Genomic DNA, 15174 nt, shown 5'->3' with positions numbered 1-15174 from the left:
GTTTCAATATTTTTCCGGTCTTTCCACAAAAGTACTCTTTCACTTTTGCCCCACTGTTTGGTGCCCAATGCTGCAGCACACTTAATTGCGACTGTCAGGTGGGTCGCAAGTTACTATGAAAAGCTTTCCGTCCGTCACACGTCACGTCACACCTTTGCCCCACTCTTATCTCCGCCACCGTTGCCCATATCCATGCCAAACTTTGCACACACACTCCTTGGATGGCAAATCACAACCTCCACCCCTGATTTCTCACATGGCCCTCTTCTAGCGCAACCATCAGGCCGATTTTAGCAAAACACATTTTTGGACTAAAATCACGCAAAGTGGTACACAGTATCTCTAAAGTCATGTCATCAACATGGATCTGTCCCATTTCCCATATTCCCTCCTGATTGGCTACGATTGCCTTCTAAAGTTTGTGTATGCGACGTGACTGTGGCTTACTGGTGTTAATATAAGCCAACACTGACCAAATGGCAAGTTTACACGTTCTTTTGGTTCCATTTGTATTCCATCAATCAGAGAAAAAAATGTTAATGGGGCGTTCATCACTAGTTTCTTTTATATTTATTAGACACAGTTTATGTCTGAGCTGTGACATGTGATGGCCACAGACCGTGACATTTGAACCACTTAAGCCCCACTTTTATACTTAGTCCCACGACGGTGTTCCACAGCGGAATATCGCCGATCTACAAGCTCACGACGTGTTGCGATGGGACACGTTGTGATCTTGTAGATCCGTCAGTATGGTTGCTATTCTTAGGGTTCTGTGTGATTAATGATTAACAGACAGACACACAAGTGTTTATCTCTGTGACCTTTTGACCTGTGAGGTTGAGCGATGTCTCGCTAAAAAACGGATTCTCTGGCCTTGTATGGACCGCCAGGGCTGACCCCTGACCCCTCCCCCCTCCCAGAGCAATGCATTCTGGGAGCCAGCAACTGCTGCAAAAACATTCCAAGGCAAAATTACAGTTGTGCAGTTATAGCCTCTAGACCAGTGGTTCCCAAACATTTTAGCTGGAGAGACCCAAAAGAGAGACATTCGATGACGTGTCCCCGAGACCCAAACTAGTGAAAATAACCGATCTACAAGCTCACCATGTGATGCAATGTGAGCTTGTAGATCAGCTATTTTCACTACTTATTAAAAGTACATTTATTTAGTATGAGGTTCTTTTGAAAAAAAAAAAAAAAAAAAGTTAGAACTTTTTTTGTTTTTGTGAATATGATATTTAGGCCCCGGGCGTATCCGTCTGGGCACCTTGGCTGGTATTCCAGCCTGACAGCGTGTCGCGGGTTCAAGTCCCGGTCCCGACTCCCTTTGCAGCGCTGCGTGTCACCCCCACCTCCCCCACCCCCATCTCTCTCCGCATTAGGGATGGGACGATATGAACATTTCATATCACGATTATTGTGTCAAAAGAAATCGCGATGTACGATATTATCACGATAATCAAAATCCATTATCCTGGGGTGGAACATTTGCAAAAATTTTCACAAGCTACAAATCTTACAAGCTACAAGCTCACAACGTGTCGTGTTGTGAGCTTGTAGATTGGCTATTTTTTTTAAAGACATTTGATAGAGAGTGAAAAAAAGACTAACAAGTAAGTAGTAAGTACAGTATATTATAAGTACCTTTTACCAATTATAGAGGGTTTAAATGGTACTGGACATGCAGCTCGGCAAATAAAAGGTGAATTGATTCCAGTGCATGACAGATACGATTATCATGAGTGTTTTTTTAACATGATAAACGATAATATCGCTTATCGTTTATCCCCATCTCTCTCCCCATTTCCTGTCAGTCTACTGTTCATCTTTCTAAGGGTAGAAGAGCCAAAAACTATATGTATATAGATATATTTTTAAGAATGGGTTGGTGACCCAAAAAAAGCTGGTTCCTACCCACTCTGGCCTGGATTCCCCTCAATGTGTGTTTCTACTCTGTGGCCTTCACTGTGCAGACGGATGGAAAGAGAGGGCATTTGGAAGGGAATGTGCTCTTATGTAATCTAATGTAGGAGGACCTGGGCTAATACTTTATGCACTGCTGTTCACTGGTGGAAAGTAACTAAGTACATTTACTCAAGTACTTTACTTCTACTCCACTACATCTACAGTAAAAGGCAGATATTGTACTTTTGATACACTATAATTGTTTGGAGACTTTAGTTACTAGTTACTTTGTAGATTTTGATTATTATTACAAAACCATTTCAGACCTGTAGCCTATATACTTTTGGAATTAGAAATGAGCAGAACTACAAATTCTCAATGCGTTTCTTTGTGATGCATTGTGAGCTTGTAGATCTGCTACTTCTTTTTATACATTTGATAACTTGTGAAATGGAACCTTCTGCAGAAGGAGTACCATACTTTTACTTTTGGTACTTAAAAAACATTTTGATGGCAGCGATCCCTCGATACCTTTGCACTTCTACGTGTACATTTTGAATACCGAACTCGTACTTGCAACACACTATTTCTTCAACAGGGTATTGATACTTGTACTCAAGTAAAACATTTTAGTACTTCTTCCACCACAATTTCCACCCGTCAGCGATAATAATCCAAAAAGATATAAAAATAAAAACCATGCATGATGGATGCTAGAGCCGATGGCACAGTATATTCAGTTTCTCCCTGACGTTTGCTCTTGAACTTGTGTGCGTCTCCACTTCATGGAAAGACTGCGATCATTCTTGGACTGTGGTGTGGGGACCAGTGGGGTGGTCTTGTTGAAAGGAAGGGCTCACATGTGCCGCGGCTGTACCTATCTATCTATATACCCAGCAGGGACATGCTGGGCCCGATTCAGCCCGGGAAAAAGAGTTGGAGAGGCCCTCATTGCACGCTATAGAGAGAGATCTCTCTATAGCGCTGCTGCTACTCAAAGATTTGCCATTTCAGATCATGACAAGTGACAAATTACATGAGTTATATTTCGTTGTTGTCGGGTGGAAACCTTGTATGTCCAAAACCATTTGTTTAGTATTTATCATTTTAAAAATGATTTAAACTAGTGAAAACAGCCGATCTACAAGCACACAACGCCTCGCGGTGCGAGGCGTTGTGTGCTTGTAGATCTGCTGTTTTCACTACTTTTGTGCGAAGGCCTTGTATGATGAAGCAGGGCTTTACTTTATGAAAAAAATTACACATTTGAAACTTGGAGATACAAGGTTTCTGCCCACATAGTGACGATTTACTTGGTTGGCCGCCCAGCCCCTAAAATGGAACGAAGGCCGACATTTTATTTTACATTTTTTCCTAATGGCCGGCCTGGACCGGCCGGGAATGAACCGGCCGTTCGGGAATTGTCCCACTTTTCCCAATGGCCAGCACGTCCCTGATACCCAGGCAGAGGACGTTGGGTAAGAATAGCAGGACTATTTTGCAGTTAGTGCGGTTGGCATGTCGTGCTGCTTATAACCCCGGGGTTTTGTTGAGTTGCCGCCGAACCCGAGGCTCGGGTCAAGGTCAAGGCCTTCCGTGCAACGGGACGTCAAGAGTTTTGACAGGACATTTTCGGCATCTCAACTCCCTCCGGAGTCAATGCACAACCTTCTAATAATGACACAGACAGTAGTGGAAAAAGCACGCAGAGTTTGGACTTACGTAAGTAAAAAGTAGCAATGCCATGCACACTGTAAAAATAGGTTTACTGCATGGCGCCACTAAAAAATCGTCCATTCGTTTTTCCCATAGACTTTTACAAAAATATTTATACCGGTATCTATTATTTTAAGCATAGAATCAAGCCATCTAGGATCCAGGTGAATCATGACCAACAAACATTCTGATTTGATTTGAATATTTAATGATATGATATGATATGATATGATATGATATGATATGATATGATATACTACATTTAATAAATACCATTTGTTTAGTGGTTTTACATTTTTTCTTTACACAGAATCAAAGGTTTTATGGTCATGATTCAACAGGATCCTGGATGGCTTGATTCTAGGCTTAAAATAATTGATACACGTAAATATCAATATCATAACTGATATGCCCTATACTTTGTTACAAGTACAGGTTCTGTATTCAAAATCTTTATTTCCCCCCCAAAAAATTTCATGTACACTACAGCAGGGGTCTTCAACAGGGGGTCCGGGACCCCTAGGGGGTCCTCAGAGTTACTACAGGCCCCCAAATCTTTGAGTGATAGAAACTTTTTTTTCTCCTTTTTCATATTAACCACTTGAACCCTAACGTCCATATTCGGAGAACTTTAGCCAAAAATAGCAGATCTACAAGCTGACAACGCCTCACGCTGCAAGCTTGTAGATCGGCTATATCCGACTAAGAGGTGACAGAGTGAAAGGTCAAGATTATTAAGTGTTGACGGTTCAAGTAGTTAAATGTCTGAAAACACAAATTGACATGAATCCAAAATACACTGATGATTGTGCTGTCAAAACGATGAAACTATATGGAATCTATGAAAAGGTTGTGGGGGTCCCTGCTTCATCACTCTCTCAACTAAGGGGTCCTTGGCCTGAAAATGTTGATGACCCTTGCACTACAGTATGAAAATACACTTTAACGTGAATCCAACATTATTATTAGCAAAGATAATGTGCAAACAAACAAACATTTAATTTTCACAAAACCGATGTGTATAGCGTGTCAAATGAATCTGTGATGAAGCCATCAAGGCTGCAACATCACATGGAGACAACCCATAGCCACTTCAAAGAAAAGGCTGTGTGGAATACTGCCAGGCTATATAGTGTCTCAAATAACTCTCTCTCTCTCAACTGTCAACAGACATTGATGAGACGTTCAGCTAAATGTGCTGAATTTGCGACTTTGAAAGGCCCTTATCAAGTCGCATGGGGGAATATTTGGTTAGACTTTATATTAAGGTTGGGTCTATATGTGTCAGTCAACCACATTTAAAATGCACTTATAAGGCATTATAACCCTTGTTGTGAATGTTAACAACTTATATCAAGGTTTATGAAACATTATAACTTATATATAATAATAATTAACAAGTGCTGGTCATGATGCATTATAAACTCAGTGGAACAACACATTATAACAACCAGGTAATACTTATCTTAAAGCTAACATTTTTAACTCAAATCTTTGCTTCTGGGGGTCCCTGAGATGGAGGTCTGCGGCCAAATACAACAAATTTGGGGGGTCCCAGTTTGGCCGGGGTTGTCCCGGTTTCAAGCGGCATGTCCCCAGTCCCGACAAATATCTCTATGTCCCGGTTTTCAACATTCACTACAAAATTGTCCCGTTCTAGGGACTAGGGTCCCCAGTTCGAATCCGGACTCCCCCTGAGTTAATGTCGAAGAGTCCTTGAGCAAGACTCTGAACCCCTCGTTGCTCCCGGCGAGCAGGTTGGTGCCTTGCATGGTTTTCTCTGCCACCGGTGTATGAATGTGTGTGTGAATGGGTGAATGTAATACACAATATATGTCAAGCGTTTTGGATAAAAGCGCTATATAAATGCACCATTTAACCATCGGCAGAATCCGCTCTCATACCGTAGGTAGAATAAAAGCACAGCGAGACCGTGCCCTAAATTGGGATAAAAGTAACGTTTTTTGAAGGGACATACAAGATTTTTCCACGCAACGGTGACCATATACTGCCCCTGTACTGATGATTACTAAGACGCAGCATTGCGTTATAAAAACGGCTTCCAACGTGAAGTGTGACTGATTTCAAACGGTGAAATAATAGTTAACGTCGCAATGGCACAAAACTGGGCTGCTCAGCACTTCCATCAAACCACTTGCATTACGCTAATGAGATTTTGGATTCCTTCTCTTCCGATTATTTCACAGCGAAGCAATTTGGAGGTCAGAATTTGGAAGCCTGAAGGCGGAAAAAAAGGACAAGAAAATTATAATAATCTGACAAGCGTGAAAATACGCGAGGAGTAAATTCCTTTTGAACTGTGCCAATAAATTGTAACAAGGCTAACGGGCTTAATTGGGATTTGCCTAAGTATGGGTTTCTCATTTAATATGGACCGCAAGAATGCACTGCTCTTCTGTGTATTCTTTATAGGGTTAATGTGAAAACACAGCCAGAGCCCACGGCACCACTGAAATGTAGCGATATACACCTCATTTTGACACCCTGTAAACACACACACACGCACACATACACATACACACACACACACACACACACACACACACACACACACACACACACACACACACACACACACACACACACTTCTTACCAATACATATCAGTCGGTGGCGATTCTGGACACCTGTATATCGACAGCCGCGACTCGACAGCATGCACTGCACTCTGTCGACTGAAGTCGATCGATCCCATATATACGCTCAAAACCTGTGGCCAGCCTGGGCCTGCCTATATATGGGTGTATCAGGTTTGTTTATGGTTATGTCTGATCCATAGTCAGTGACATGCCTATATATGGGTGTATCAAGTTTGTTTATGGTTATGTCTTGATCCATAGTGACATGCCTATATATGGGTGTATCCGGTTTGTTTATGGTTATGTCTGATCCATAGTGACATGCCTATATATGGGTTTATCAGGTTTGTTTATGGTTATGTCTGATCCATAGTGACATGCCTATACATGGGCGTATCATGTTTGTTCATAGTTATATCCAAGCCCCCAGAACAACGGTAGAACATTTAGCTGTAATTTAAATGCGCTGACATTGGAAAAGCGTGGAAAAGAGCTGTTGAACTTTGAACAAAAGTCGCCAATGAGGCGACTTTTATCAAGAGTGATAAACCAAGCTTTGCTGAGTGCATGGTTCACTCCAGTGATGGCCTGTGAAGAAGAAGTACACTCTCGGAGGAGGTTGGTTGTAGGGTTGGGTAACCCTGGCATGGAAGGTTCCAGGCACAGCGTGGGCATGGCTGTACTTGGTGCGCTCGCTGCCAGGCTCGGGGTGGCTGACCGTTGGCGGGGTGACAAGCATGTGTCCGGCGAGTTCATTATTGTTTCAGAGATCCAGGATACCCAAGTGGTGCTGCTTCGTCCTAAGCTGCCGATGAACGTCAACGGAGTGTCAGTGACCAAAGCAGCAGGGAAATACAGGATCAAGCCAGAAGACATACTTCTCGTCCACGATGAGCTGGACAAACCTTTGGGGAAGATGGCGTTCAAAAACGGAGGAAGCGCCGGAGGGCATAACGGCGTTCGATCCTGCTCGGACCGTCTTCGGACTAATGTGATGCCCAGGCTGCGAGTGGGGATTGGCAGACCGTCCAGTAAAACAGCAGTAGACTGCTATGTTCTGGGTCAGTTCTCCCACGAGGAGCAGAAGGTCCTGAGTGGCGTTTTGGAACAAAGTGTTGACCTTCTCCTCTCCCGGCTCGTGGAAGTAGACACGCAACCCCGTTCTTCACCAACAGGCGGAGGACAAACAGCACAGAAGAGGAGGAAACGCGGGAGAACTCGGGCCACTCCAGGCAGGGAAGAAACCCTAGTTCAAAGCTGAGACATAAAATAGACGCTAGACTTTGGTACTATAATAAAACATCTACCTCAACAAACTCTGTCTACAAGTTCTAGAAATGTACCTCTGTGGAGTAGACCTTGTAAAATCACAAAACGGTAGAGCATTGAAGCAACTTTCGCTTGGTGGTCAAACCTGGGATAGCAGTTAAAATGCTTTACTGCGTATGCTAATACTAATGCTACTGCGTACCCTAATAACTAGGGAAAAAAGAAGCCAGCACCTGCTCAGTGCTCAAGACCTCTGCATAATTGGCCTACTTATCTAGGCCAGTGGTTCTCAACCTTTTCAGTCCGCGACCCCCAAAATAATGATATTTTAACTGGCGACCTGACGAGCACTAAGAGTTGAGGCATTACATTTTGTATAACACGGTTCTATTGTGAAAATAGCCGATCTACATGCTCACAACGCATGTAGATCGTCTATTTTCACAATTTCTACCCTCTATACACTTACTGTAGGCCTAAACTTTATGTTGGTTTGTTTACTGTTGAGTGAGAAAACAATGTTGCATATTAAGTTAATCATCTGGGCAGAGTTGCCGTACGTAGTCTTGGGTCGCGTGCCCCCGACGACCCATATCTTTTTCTGAACCGGGGTCTCGCACCCCCCCAAGTTCACACCTCGACAACTTTTTTAACAAAGAAACAAGCCTATATGCATATCAATAGACCTGTATAGTAGGTGTTGAGCGACGTTCGCGACCCCCAAAACATTGAATCACCATTGCACCACTGCATCTGGGAACCCCCCTGGGGCTCCCGACCCACAGGTTGAGAACCACTGATCTAGGCCATTCGAGGTACCTCCGGCAGTCTTTCGGGTGCATGAATAGCTGGGAGCGGGGCAGTCTGCTCCCTATTATACATGTCTCTGTGGTTGAGTCATAGTGACATGCCTATATATGGGTGTATCGGTTTTGTTTATACTTATGTCATACATAGTGACATAATAAGTACTGTAACCAGTTGTCTTCTCCTTTCGTGTACCATCGTCCCATTGTAATATAGGAGGAGATAGGATGGCTTATTTTTTCTTTTCCTAGTTTCTTCTGGAATGCCGCCCCATCTAGAGAACAAACTGTGTGTGTGTGTGTGTGTGTGTGTGTGTGTGTGTGTGTGTGTGTGTGTGTGTGTGTGTGTGTGTGTGTGTGTGTGTGTGTGTGTGTGTGTGTGTGTGTGTGGTGTAAAGTTCAGTGCTATTTGGGGAACTGTTTGCGTGGAGTCGTGTTTTAAAGACAACAAGAAATACTTCCAAGACCTTTTTAGTGGGGTCTGTGGACCCCCCCCCCCCCCCCCAGGGGTCCTTGAAGGGGTTCCAGGGGGTCCTCAGCATGTGTATAGTTAATATATAGCATTGGTTCTCAAAGTGGGGTCTGCAGGGGGTCCCTCTGCAAAGGTAGTCAATACAGCATCACACTCATTTTAACCACTTTATCCATTCATACTTTGGTTATTAAAACATAGCAGACATACAAACTCACAGTGCGTCACTTCTTGTCTGTCTGTTAAAATGTTAAATGTGTCAATTGTTTGACAGCACAATCATCAGTGTATTTTGAATTCATGTCAATTTGTGTTTTCAGATATTTAACCACTTGAACCGTCAATACTTAATAAACTTGACCTTTCACTCTGTACTTAGTGTGCTCTTTTTCCCTCTTTACACCAAAGCTCTTTGCCAAAAATAGCAGATCTACAAGCTCACAACGCCTCACGCAAAGTTCTCAGAGTATGGATGCTAGGGTTCAAGTGGTTAATAAAAAAACTGAGAAAAAAGTTTCTATTACACAATTATTTGAAGGACCCCCTGTAATAACTCTGAGGACACCCTAGGGGTCCCGGAACCCCTGTTGAATACCCCTGGCTTATACTGTATTTCAGCATTCCAGGAATGGAAAAGCTGACGTTTCTAGTTTCTTGTAATACCCCCATCAATGATGTCATTGGTAGGCAGGTTTCTGAACTGTCCACAGAGTGATAAGAAGTATAGAAGAGTGAGTGTAAGAAAATGGTGCCATGAGCCTGCCCTCTCATAATGAGATGGCACCAATAATGAGGATACTCAAGTAAAGTAAAGAGAGAGAGAGAGATCAAACAGGTGCTCAGTGGAGTTAAGTTGACGTAGATTTGTGCTTCTAGGATCAACAGGAACCATGACTTGAAAAAGAGGACAGATTCAAGCTTGAATCTTTCCTCTTTTTAAAGTAAAAGTACTTCAAGTTTTACTTAAATTACTCTCCACCACGGCGGGTCTTCTGTCTTTACCACTCGAACCAAACCCCAGCATCCATATTCTGGGATGAACAATTTTGCCCAAAATAGCGGATCTACAACGTTGTGAGTTGTGTAGGTCTGTTACTTTTGAAGAGAGATTTGGTGTAGAGGTTAAAAAGCATTCCAAATACAGAATCAACTCTGGTCCAGTTTATTAAGCCAAGACTAGGGTTTAAGTCAAGCTGGCTGCTGCCCAAATTTACAATGAGCTAAGTGTGTGTGTGTGTGTGTGTGTGTGTGTGTGTGTGTGTGTGTGTGTGTGTGTGTGTGTGTGTGTGTGTGTGTGCGTGTGCGCGCGCGCGTGCGTGTGCGTGTGCGTGCATGCCTGTGCATTCGTGCGTGCCTGTGTTATAGTGGCGACATGAAGATTCATACCATGTGGTGTGAGTCAATATTTGGCGTCTTAGATCTAAAATGGTGACGATAGATTGGTTCCATCCCCTAAAAACATTTGTGCCTTTGCTAACTACGTACGTATATTATTTACTCGGATGTAGAAAGCTATACCTCCTCATACTCAAAAGCGCGAGAATAAAAAAACATAAACATCTCATACAGTACACAGTATATTACTATGTACATAATGTATATATCACAATTAAACTGCTGTAAATGTTTATTTGTCTTGGCTATGGATAGATTGTACAGTAGGCCTATATTGTCACTGTCCGGCAGAAACCTTGTATCTCCAAGTTTCAAATGTACATGTTTTTTTGTAAACGAAAGCCCTGCCTCATCATAATCAGACTGTTGCACAAAACTAGTGGCTGATCTACAAGCACACAATGCCTTGCGGTGCGATGCGTTGTGTGCTTGTAGATCGGCTATTTTCATAAGTTTAAACCATTTATTAAATGATAAATACAAAACGAACAGTTTTAGACATGCAAGGTTTCCACCCGACAACAACGATATGACGCATTGCACTCAATTTAGATCCGTAATTATGTCACATTGTTCTGTGCTCTCTCTCTCTCTCTCTCTCTCTCTTTGGTATAGTGTACGTGAAGCCTGCGGCAAACGGAGGTGTTTTGTGTTGTTCTTGTCGGAGTCAAAGATCACTTTGCTTCCTGCGTCTCGTTGCACAGGGCATCCGTTGCTTGCATCCGTTCCTCATCCCGTTTAACAGCGCTGCACACAATGGAGCGCGTGGTGGAAGTTCAGAGCATGAGCACTGTCCATGCTGTCTCTCTGTCTGTCTGTCTGTCTGTCTGTCTGTCTGTCTGTCTGTCTGTCTGCCTGTCTGTCTGTCTGTCTGTCTGTCTGTCTGGTCTAGACTGGTCTGTCTCCCTCTGACTGAGAGGCCTATTTTGTTAGGGAAAGTTAGCCAAGTCTTTGACCAATCTGGGAACTAAATGCTTACCAATATATCTTTCTTCACAAATGTGTTCATAAAGGTGTCTACTATCACCTCTGAACTTTGTCAAACCCAACTCCCTTGGGAAACTTTGGGGGAGCCAATCAAAGTTGGGGTCTCATTGACTTTACTATATAGGAAAATAATACAAAAAAAAAATCTGCTTAAAGTAGCATGTGAGGGGTCAAACTATAGGGTTTTTTAATGATTCTGAATCCAATGGAAGCATTTATTTAGCTCGAAAAACATTCCTTGGGCTAAAAACGGCCCCCACAAAACTTTTCACCGTTTTTTGGGGGCAGTTTTTATCCAATATCCAAGTTTCCTACCATTAGTTTTTATTATTATTTTTTTTTCTTTTCTTTTATAAACACAAAATAAAAAAACTAAAACAAAAATTTCGGAAAAAATCCAAATAAACATAAAAAGAAACGGTGAAAATAGAGACTATCTACAAGCTCGCGACAATGTGACAACGTCATGAGCTCGTAGACGTTTTCAAAATAGGGGCTTTCAAGCGGTTAATTCGTCGTGTAATTCTGTACGTTTATGGGGCGCGGGGAAACACCAAATTTATCTTTCGGGGTCTCGCGGATGAAAACGTCTGGGAACCGTTGTTTTAGTGGAGCCGAGCCACAGTGATCTGACACAATGCCACAAGGCAGAAAGAAAACAGAGAGTCGGTTCTCTGCTTGCTGATTCATTGCCTCGACCGACGCGGCACTCATTCATTCGACGTCGGTTCAATCTGCTTTGTGTTGCAATTTGCGAGAACGGAGAATTTACAGCTGGGGATGTAAAGATTCGAGGGTGCAACGTGTCATCCAAACCCACACGGCACCATATGGGCCGCTTTCATTCTAATTAGTACAATCACAGGGTCCCTCCGTTGTCAAGGGGGCTGATTTAGTGCTGTTATACCGGCGCTGTCGTCTGGGGGCCGAAAACCTTGTATCTCCTCTCCTCCACGTTTCAGACTTTTCATCTTTTGTATCAAATCAAATCAAACTTTATTTCAAACTTTATTAAGGCACATTTTAAAACAACCAAGATTGACCAAAGTGCTGTGTAGAGTTAAAGCAAAACGATCAAAGCAACATGGCGTATACGTGCACGCAAGTTTGTGTACATGTCAGGAGCACAAGACATACTCTATGCACAGAGTGAAATAAATTACACGAGCTCAAGATGTGATTCAAAGCCAGAGAAAACAAATAGATTTTTTTAAGTAAAGACTTAAAAACCTAAATTAAAACCCTTACTTAGTGTCACACGAAAGTAGCAAAAATAGCCGATCCACAAGCTCACAACGTGTCGCGTTGTGAGCTTGCAGATCTGCTATTTTTGCACCCAAAAAAAAATCAAGTGAAAGTGTCTTTTTTTGGGTTTCATAAATATTGAACCGAGGAAAAGTATATTAACTAGAGCTTGTGATCAAATAATAACTATAGTTACTACATTGCATCCATAGGAACTCAGCTTCTTTTCCCCATGTCCTGACAAGGAAGTGTTTTGAACATATAGGAGGTTTTCAGCGGACAGTGAGGTTATGTTATGTCATGGTCTAACCACTGAGTGTTCACAATGGTGGGCCAGTGGTGTGGAGACTAACCAAGTACAATGACTCAAGTACTGGGTTTAAAGTATTTTGAGGTATCAAGTACAATTGTGAAGTATTTTTACTTTACTTGAGTATGTTGACTTTTTTATAGTTTATCCACGGGTTTCCAACGCCCCATAGTGCATTGCGCAGACGTTGTACCGAGCTTCCGGCGCCGCAGCCGAGTGTGATTTACAAGCTCACAACGGGCTGCATCTGCGACGCGAGCACGCGACGTGAGCTTGTATGTCTGCTGTTAAACCGGAAGTGTGGTCCAAATAATCTCCAGTAAACTCCCGCGGAAACAGGTGGATAAATTCCCTACATATCAGAGACAAATACTGTATTTTTTTTACTCCACTACAATTGTTTGAAATTGTCACAAGTCAGAATTAGATTATCAATACAACATTTACAATAACCAATTTAAGCCCTATTCTATGCTTCGACAGTTTGAAAATAGAAGATCTATCAAGCTCAGCTATCAAATCATTTTGGCTTTTGAAAAAAGACATATGAGTAATGTCTGAGCATGTTTATTTGAATGCTCAATCAGTCGATCGTGTTGTGGCTTTGATCAGTGGAAGTACCGGTAGTATACTTCAATAAATGATGTGCAATTGAAAAGTATTATTGAATAAAAGATAAAACATTTTGGCAATTGGATTGCGCTAACATTTAACGTATAAGATTTGCTTTTAATAGGGGGAACCCCAGCTGGAGTCTAGACGCTGGTGATGGCAGTGCAGATGAAACAACTTCCTTCTCATCTCTAAATGATTAAGACTTTACAAGGTGGAGTTGGGGATGGATGTGGGTTGAGACTGGGCCTGTCACAATTATTACATACCGGTAATCGTCTAATCGCAATTATTTGAAATAATTGCAATTATTTGGCATCATTGAAATTATGTTGAAAAAAATGTATTGAAAAATATTTTTCAAAAATAGTGGAAATAGCAGATATACAAGTTCACAACGCGTTGCGATGTGACACGTTATGAACTTGTAGATCAGCTATTTCCACTATCAATGCTCTATTTTAAGTATAACGTCAAATATGTCAGTAATTTCTTTGTATATTTAGGTTATGTGTCATATCTGCCATGTGCAACTTCAAAGCCTACAAGCCAAACAGAAATGTAATTGTCAACGACAAAAACACAATTAAATCGTCAATCGCAATTTTTGGAGTGACAATTAATCGTCATGTAAAATGACATAATCGTGACAGCCCTAGTTGAGACTTTACATGGTGCATTTGGGGATGGAGGCTGGTTGCTCGTTGCTTGCTGAAAAGGAATGAATGACATGATCAGAGGCAGTGATATTTAAAGGCGGAGTCCAATCGCCTGATTGGCTGACTGCAGATTGTCTTGAAGTGCTCACACTTCAAGCATCAAGCTGTGAATGAGAGCTTGTTTGTGAAGCATCCCCACCCAGCAGTAAAGATGAAAGAGTAACAGTTTGCAAAAAAAACAAAAGCACAAGAAAGTACAGTTCAATGCATGGTCTACCAAGAGGATTTTAAACCCAAGAAGGCCCATGGCTTGTTTCCATTAGGGTCCTTTGTACTCAATTCATCAAGAGATCTTCCTCCTTCTTGAGAGAGAGATATAAGTCCAAAATCCATATGTTGATGTTTGTTAGGTATTTATTTTAAGATATTGGCTTTTCTGCCTTAAATTGATTGTGTACAGTGCTGATGGACAGTAAAGAGAAAGGGCGAGATTAGCCTCGTAAACCAGCTTCATCCTGCAATTCTGATTCGATTTCTAGGAGATGAGAGCAAATGGAATGTAGCTTCAGGAGGAGACTGGTTTACGAGGCTAGGGCGAGATGGGGAGAGACGACACATGCACCAAAGATCGTCTGGAATGGGACTCGTCAGGCTACATTAGAGGCTCCATATATCTTTTTATGAATATGTGTTCTTGTTCAATCTGTATGCTAGAGTATGTTAATACAACATAACTAACTCTACTGTGGTGGTTGTATTTGGTCTATCTGCTCTGCTATTTAGACATTTTATATGCTGTGGTCAGGTTGGAACGCTACTGTCTACTGGTTGACAAGTGGTTTTGCATGAAGCCCAAAACGCAATTCATCCTCTGCACAAACAGGCTTTGTGTGCGAGCTCAGCACTACGAGATGTCAGCGCCCCGCGCGGGGGACCGGGGGTTCGAATCCCGCAGGCAAAGTCACGGATTGCAGCTTTAGTAGCGATCATTTATCGAATGACATGAGTGGTTGCAGAATTGATTGAAAAACCAGGGGAAATTTGCAATGCCATGACCATGGATTTACTCTGTTACAGGCTGTGGGTAAATACACGCCCTGCGCTGCCTGCCTTTTATTTATCTCATTTCCACCATTGGGCCGTGATTCACTTCTTAAGCTGTGTTTTCAATTTGCTTAACCAATTTAGGCCCAGAA

The 15174-nt window shown here is 42.3% G+C and overlaps 1 protein-coding gene across 1 annotated transcript; it reads left to right on the top strand.

The window, feature by feature from the left end:
• Positions 1–6743: 6743 nt before the first annotated feature.
• Positions 6744–7484, top strand: LOC308302298 (putative peptidyl-tRNA hydrolase; the record flags this gene model as incomplete). Its single annotated transcript, XM_080746554.1, has 1 exon — positions 6744–7484. The coding sequence occupies one exon, from the start codon at positions 6744–6746 to the stop codon at positions 7482–7484; it is 741 nt and encodes a 246-aa protein (XP_080602680.1).
• Between the last annotated feature and the right edge of the window lie 7690 nt (positions 7485–15174).

This window comes from Nannobrachium achirus (assembly GCF_963921795.1).
Source record: "Nannobrachium achirus genome assembly, chromosome: 17".
Lineage (NCBI taxonomy): Eukaryota > Metazoa > Chordata > Actinopteri > Myctophiformes > Myctophidae > Nannobrachium > Nannobrachium achirus.
The sequence above is the reverse complement of the archived record's forward strand: the minus strand, read 5'-3'. Positions and strand labels throughout refer to the sequence as shown.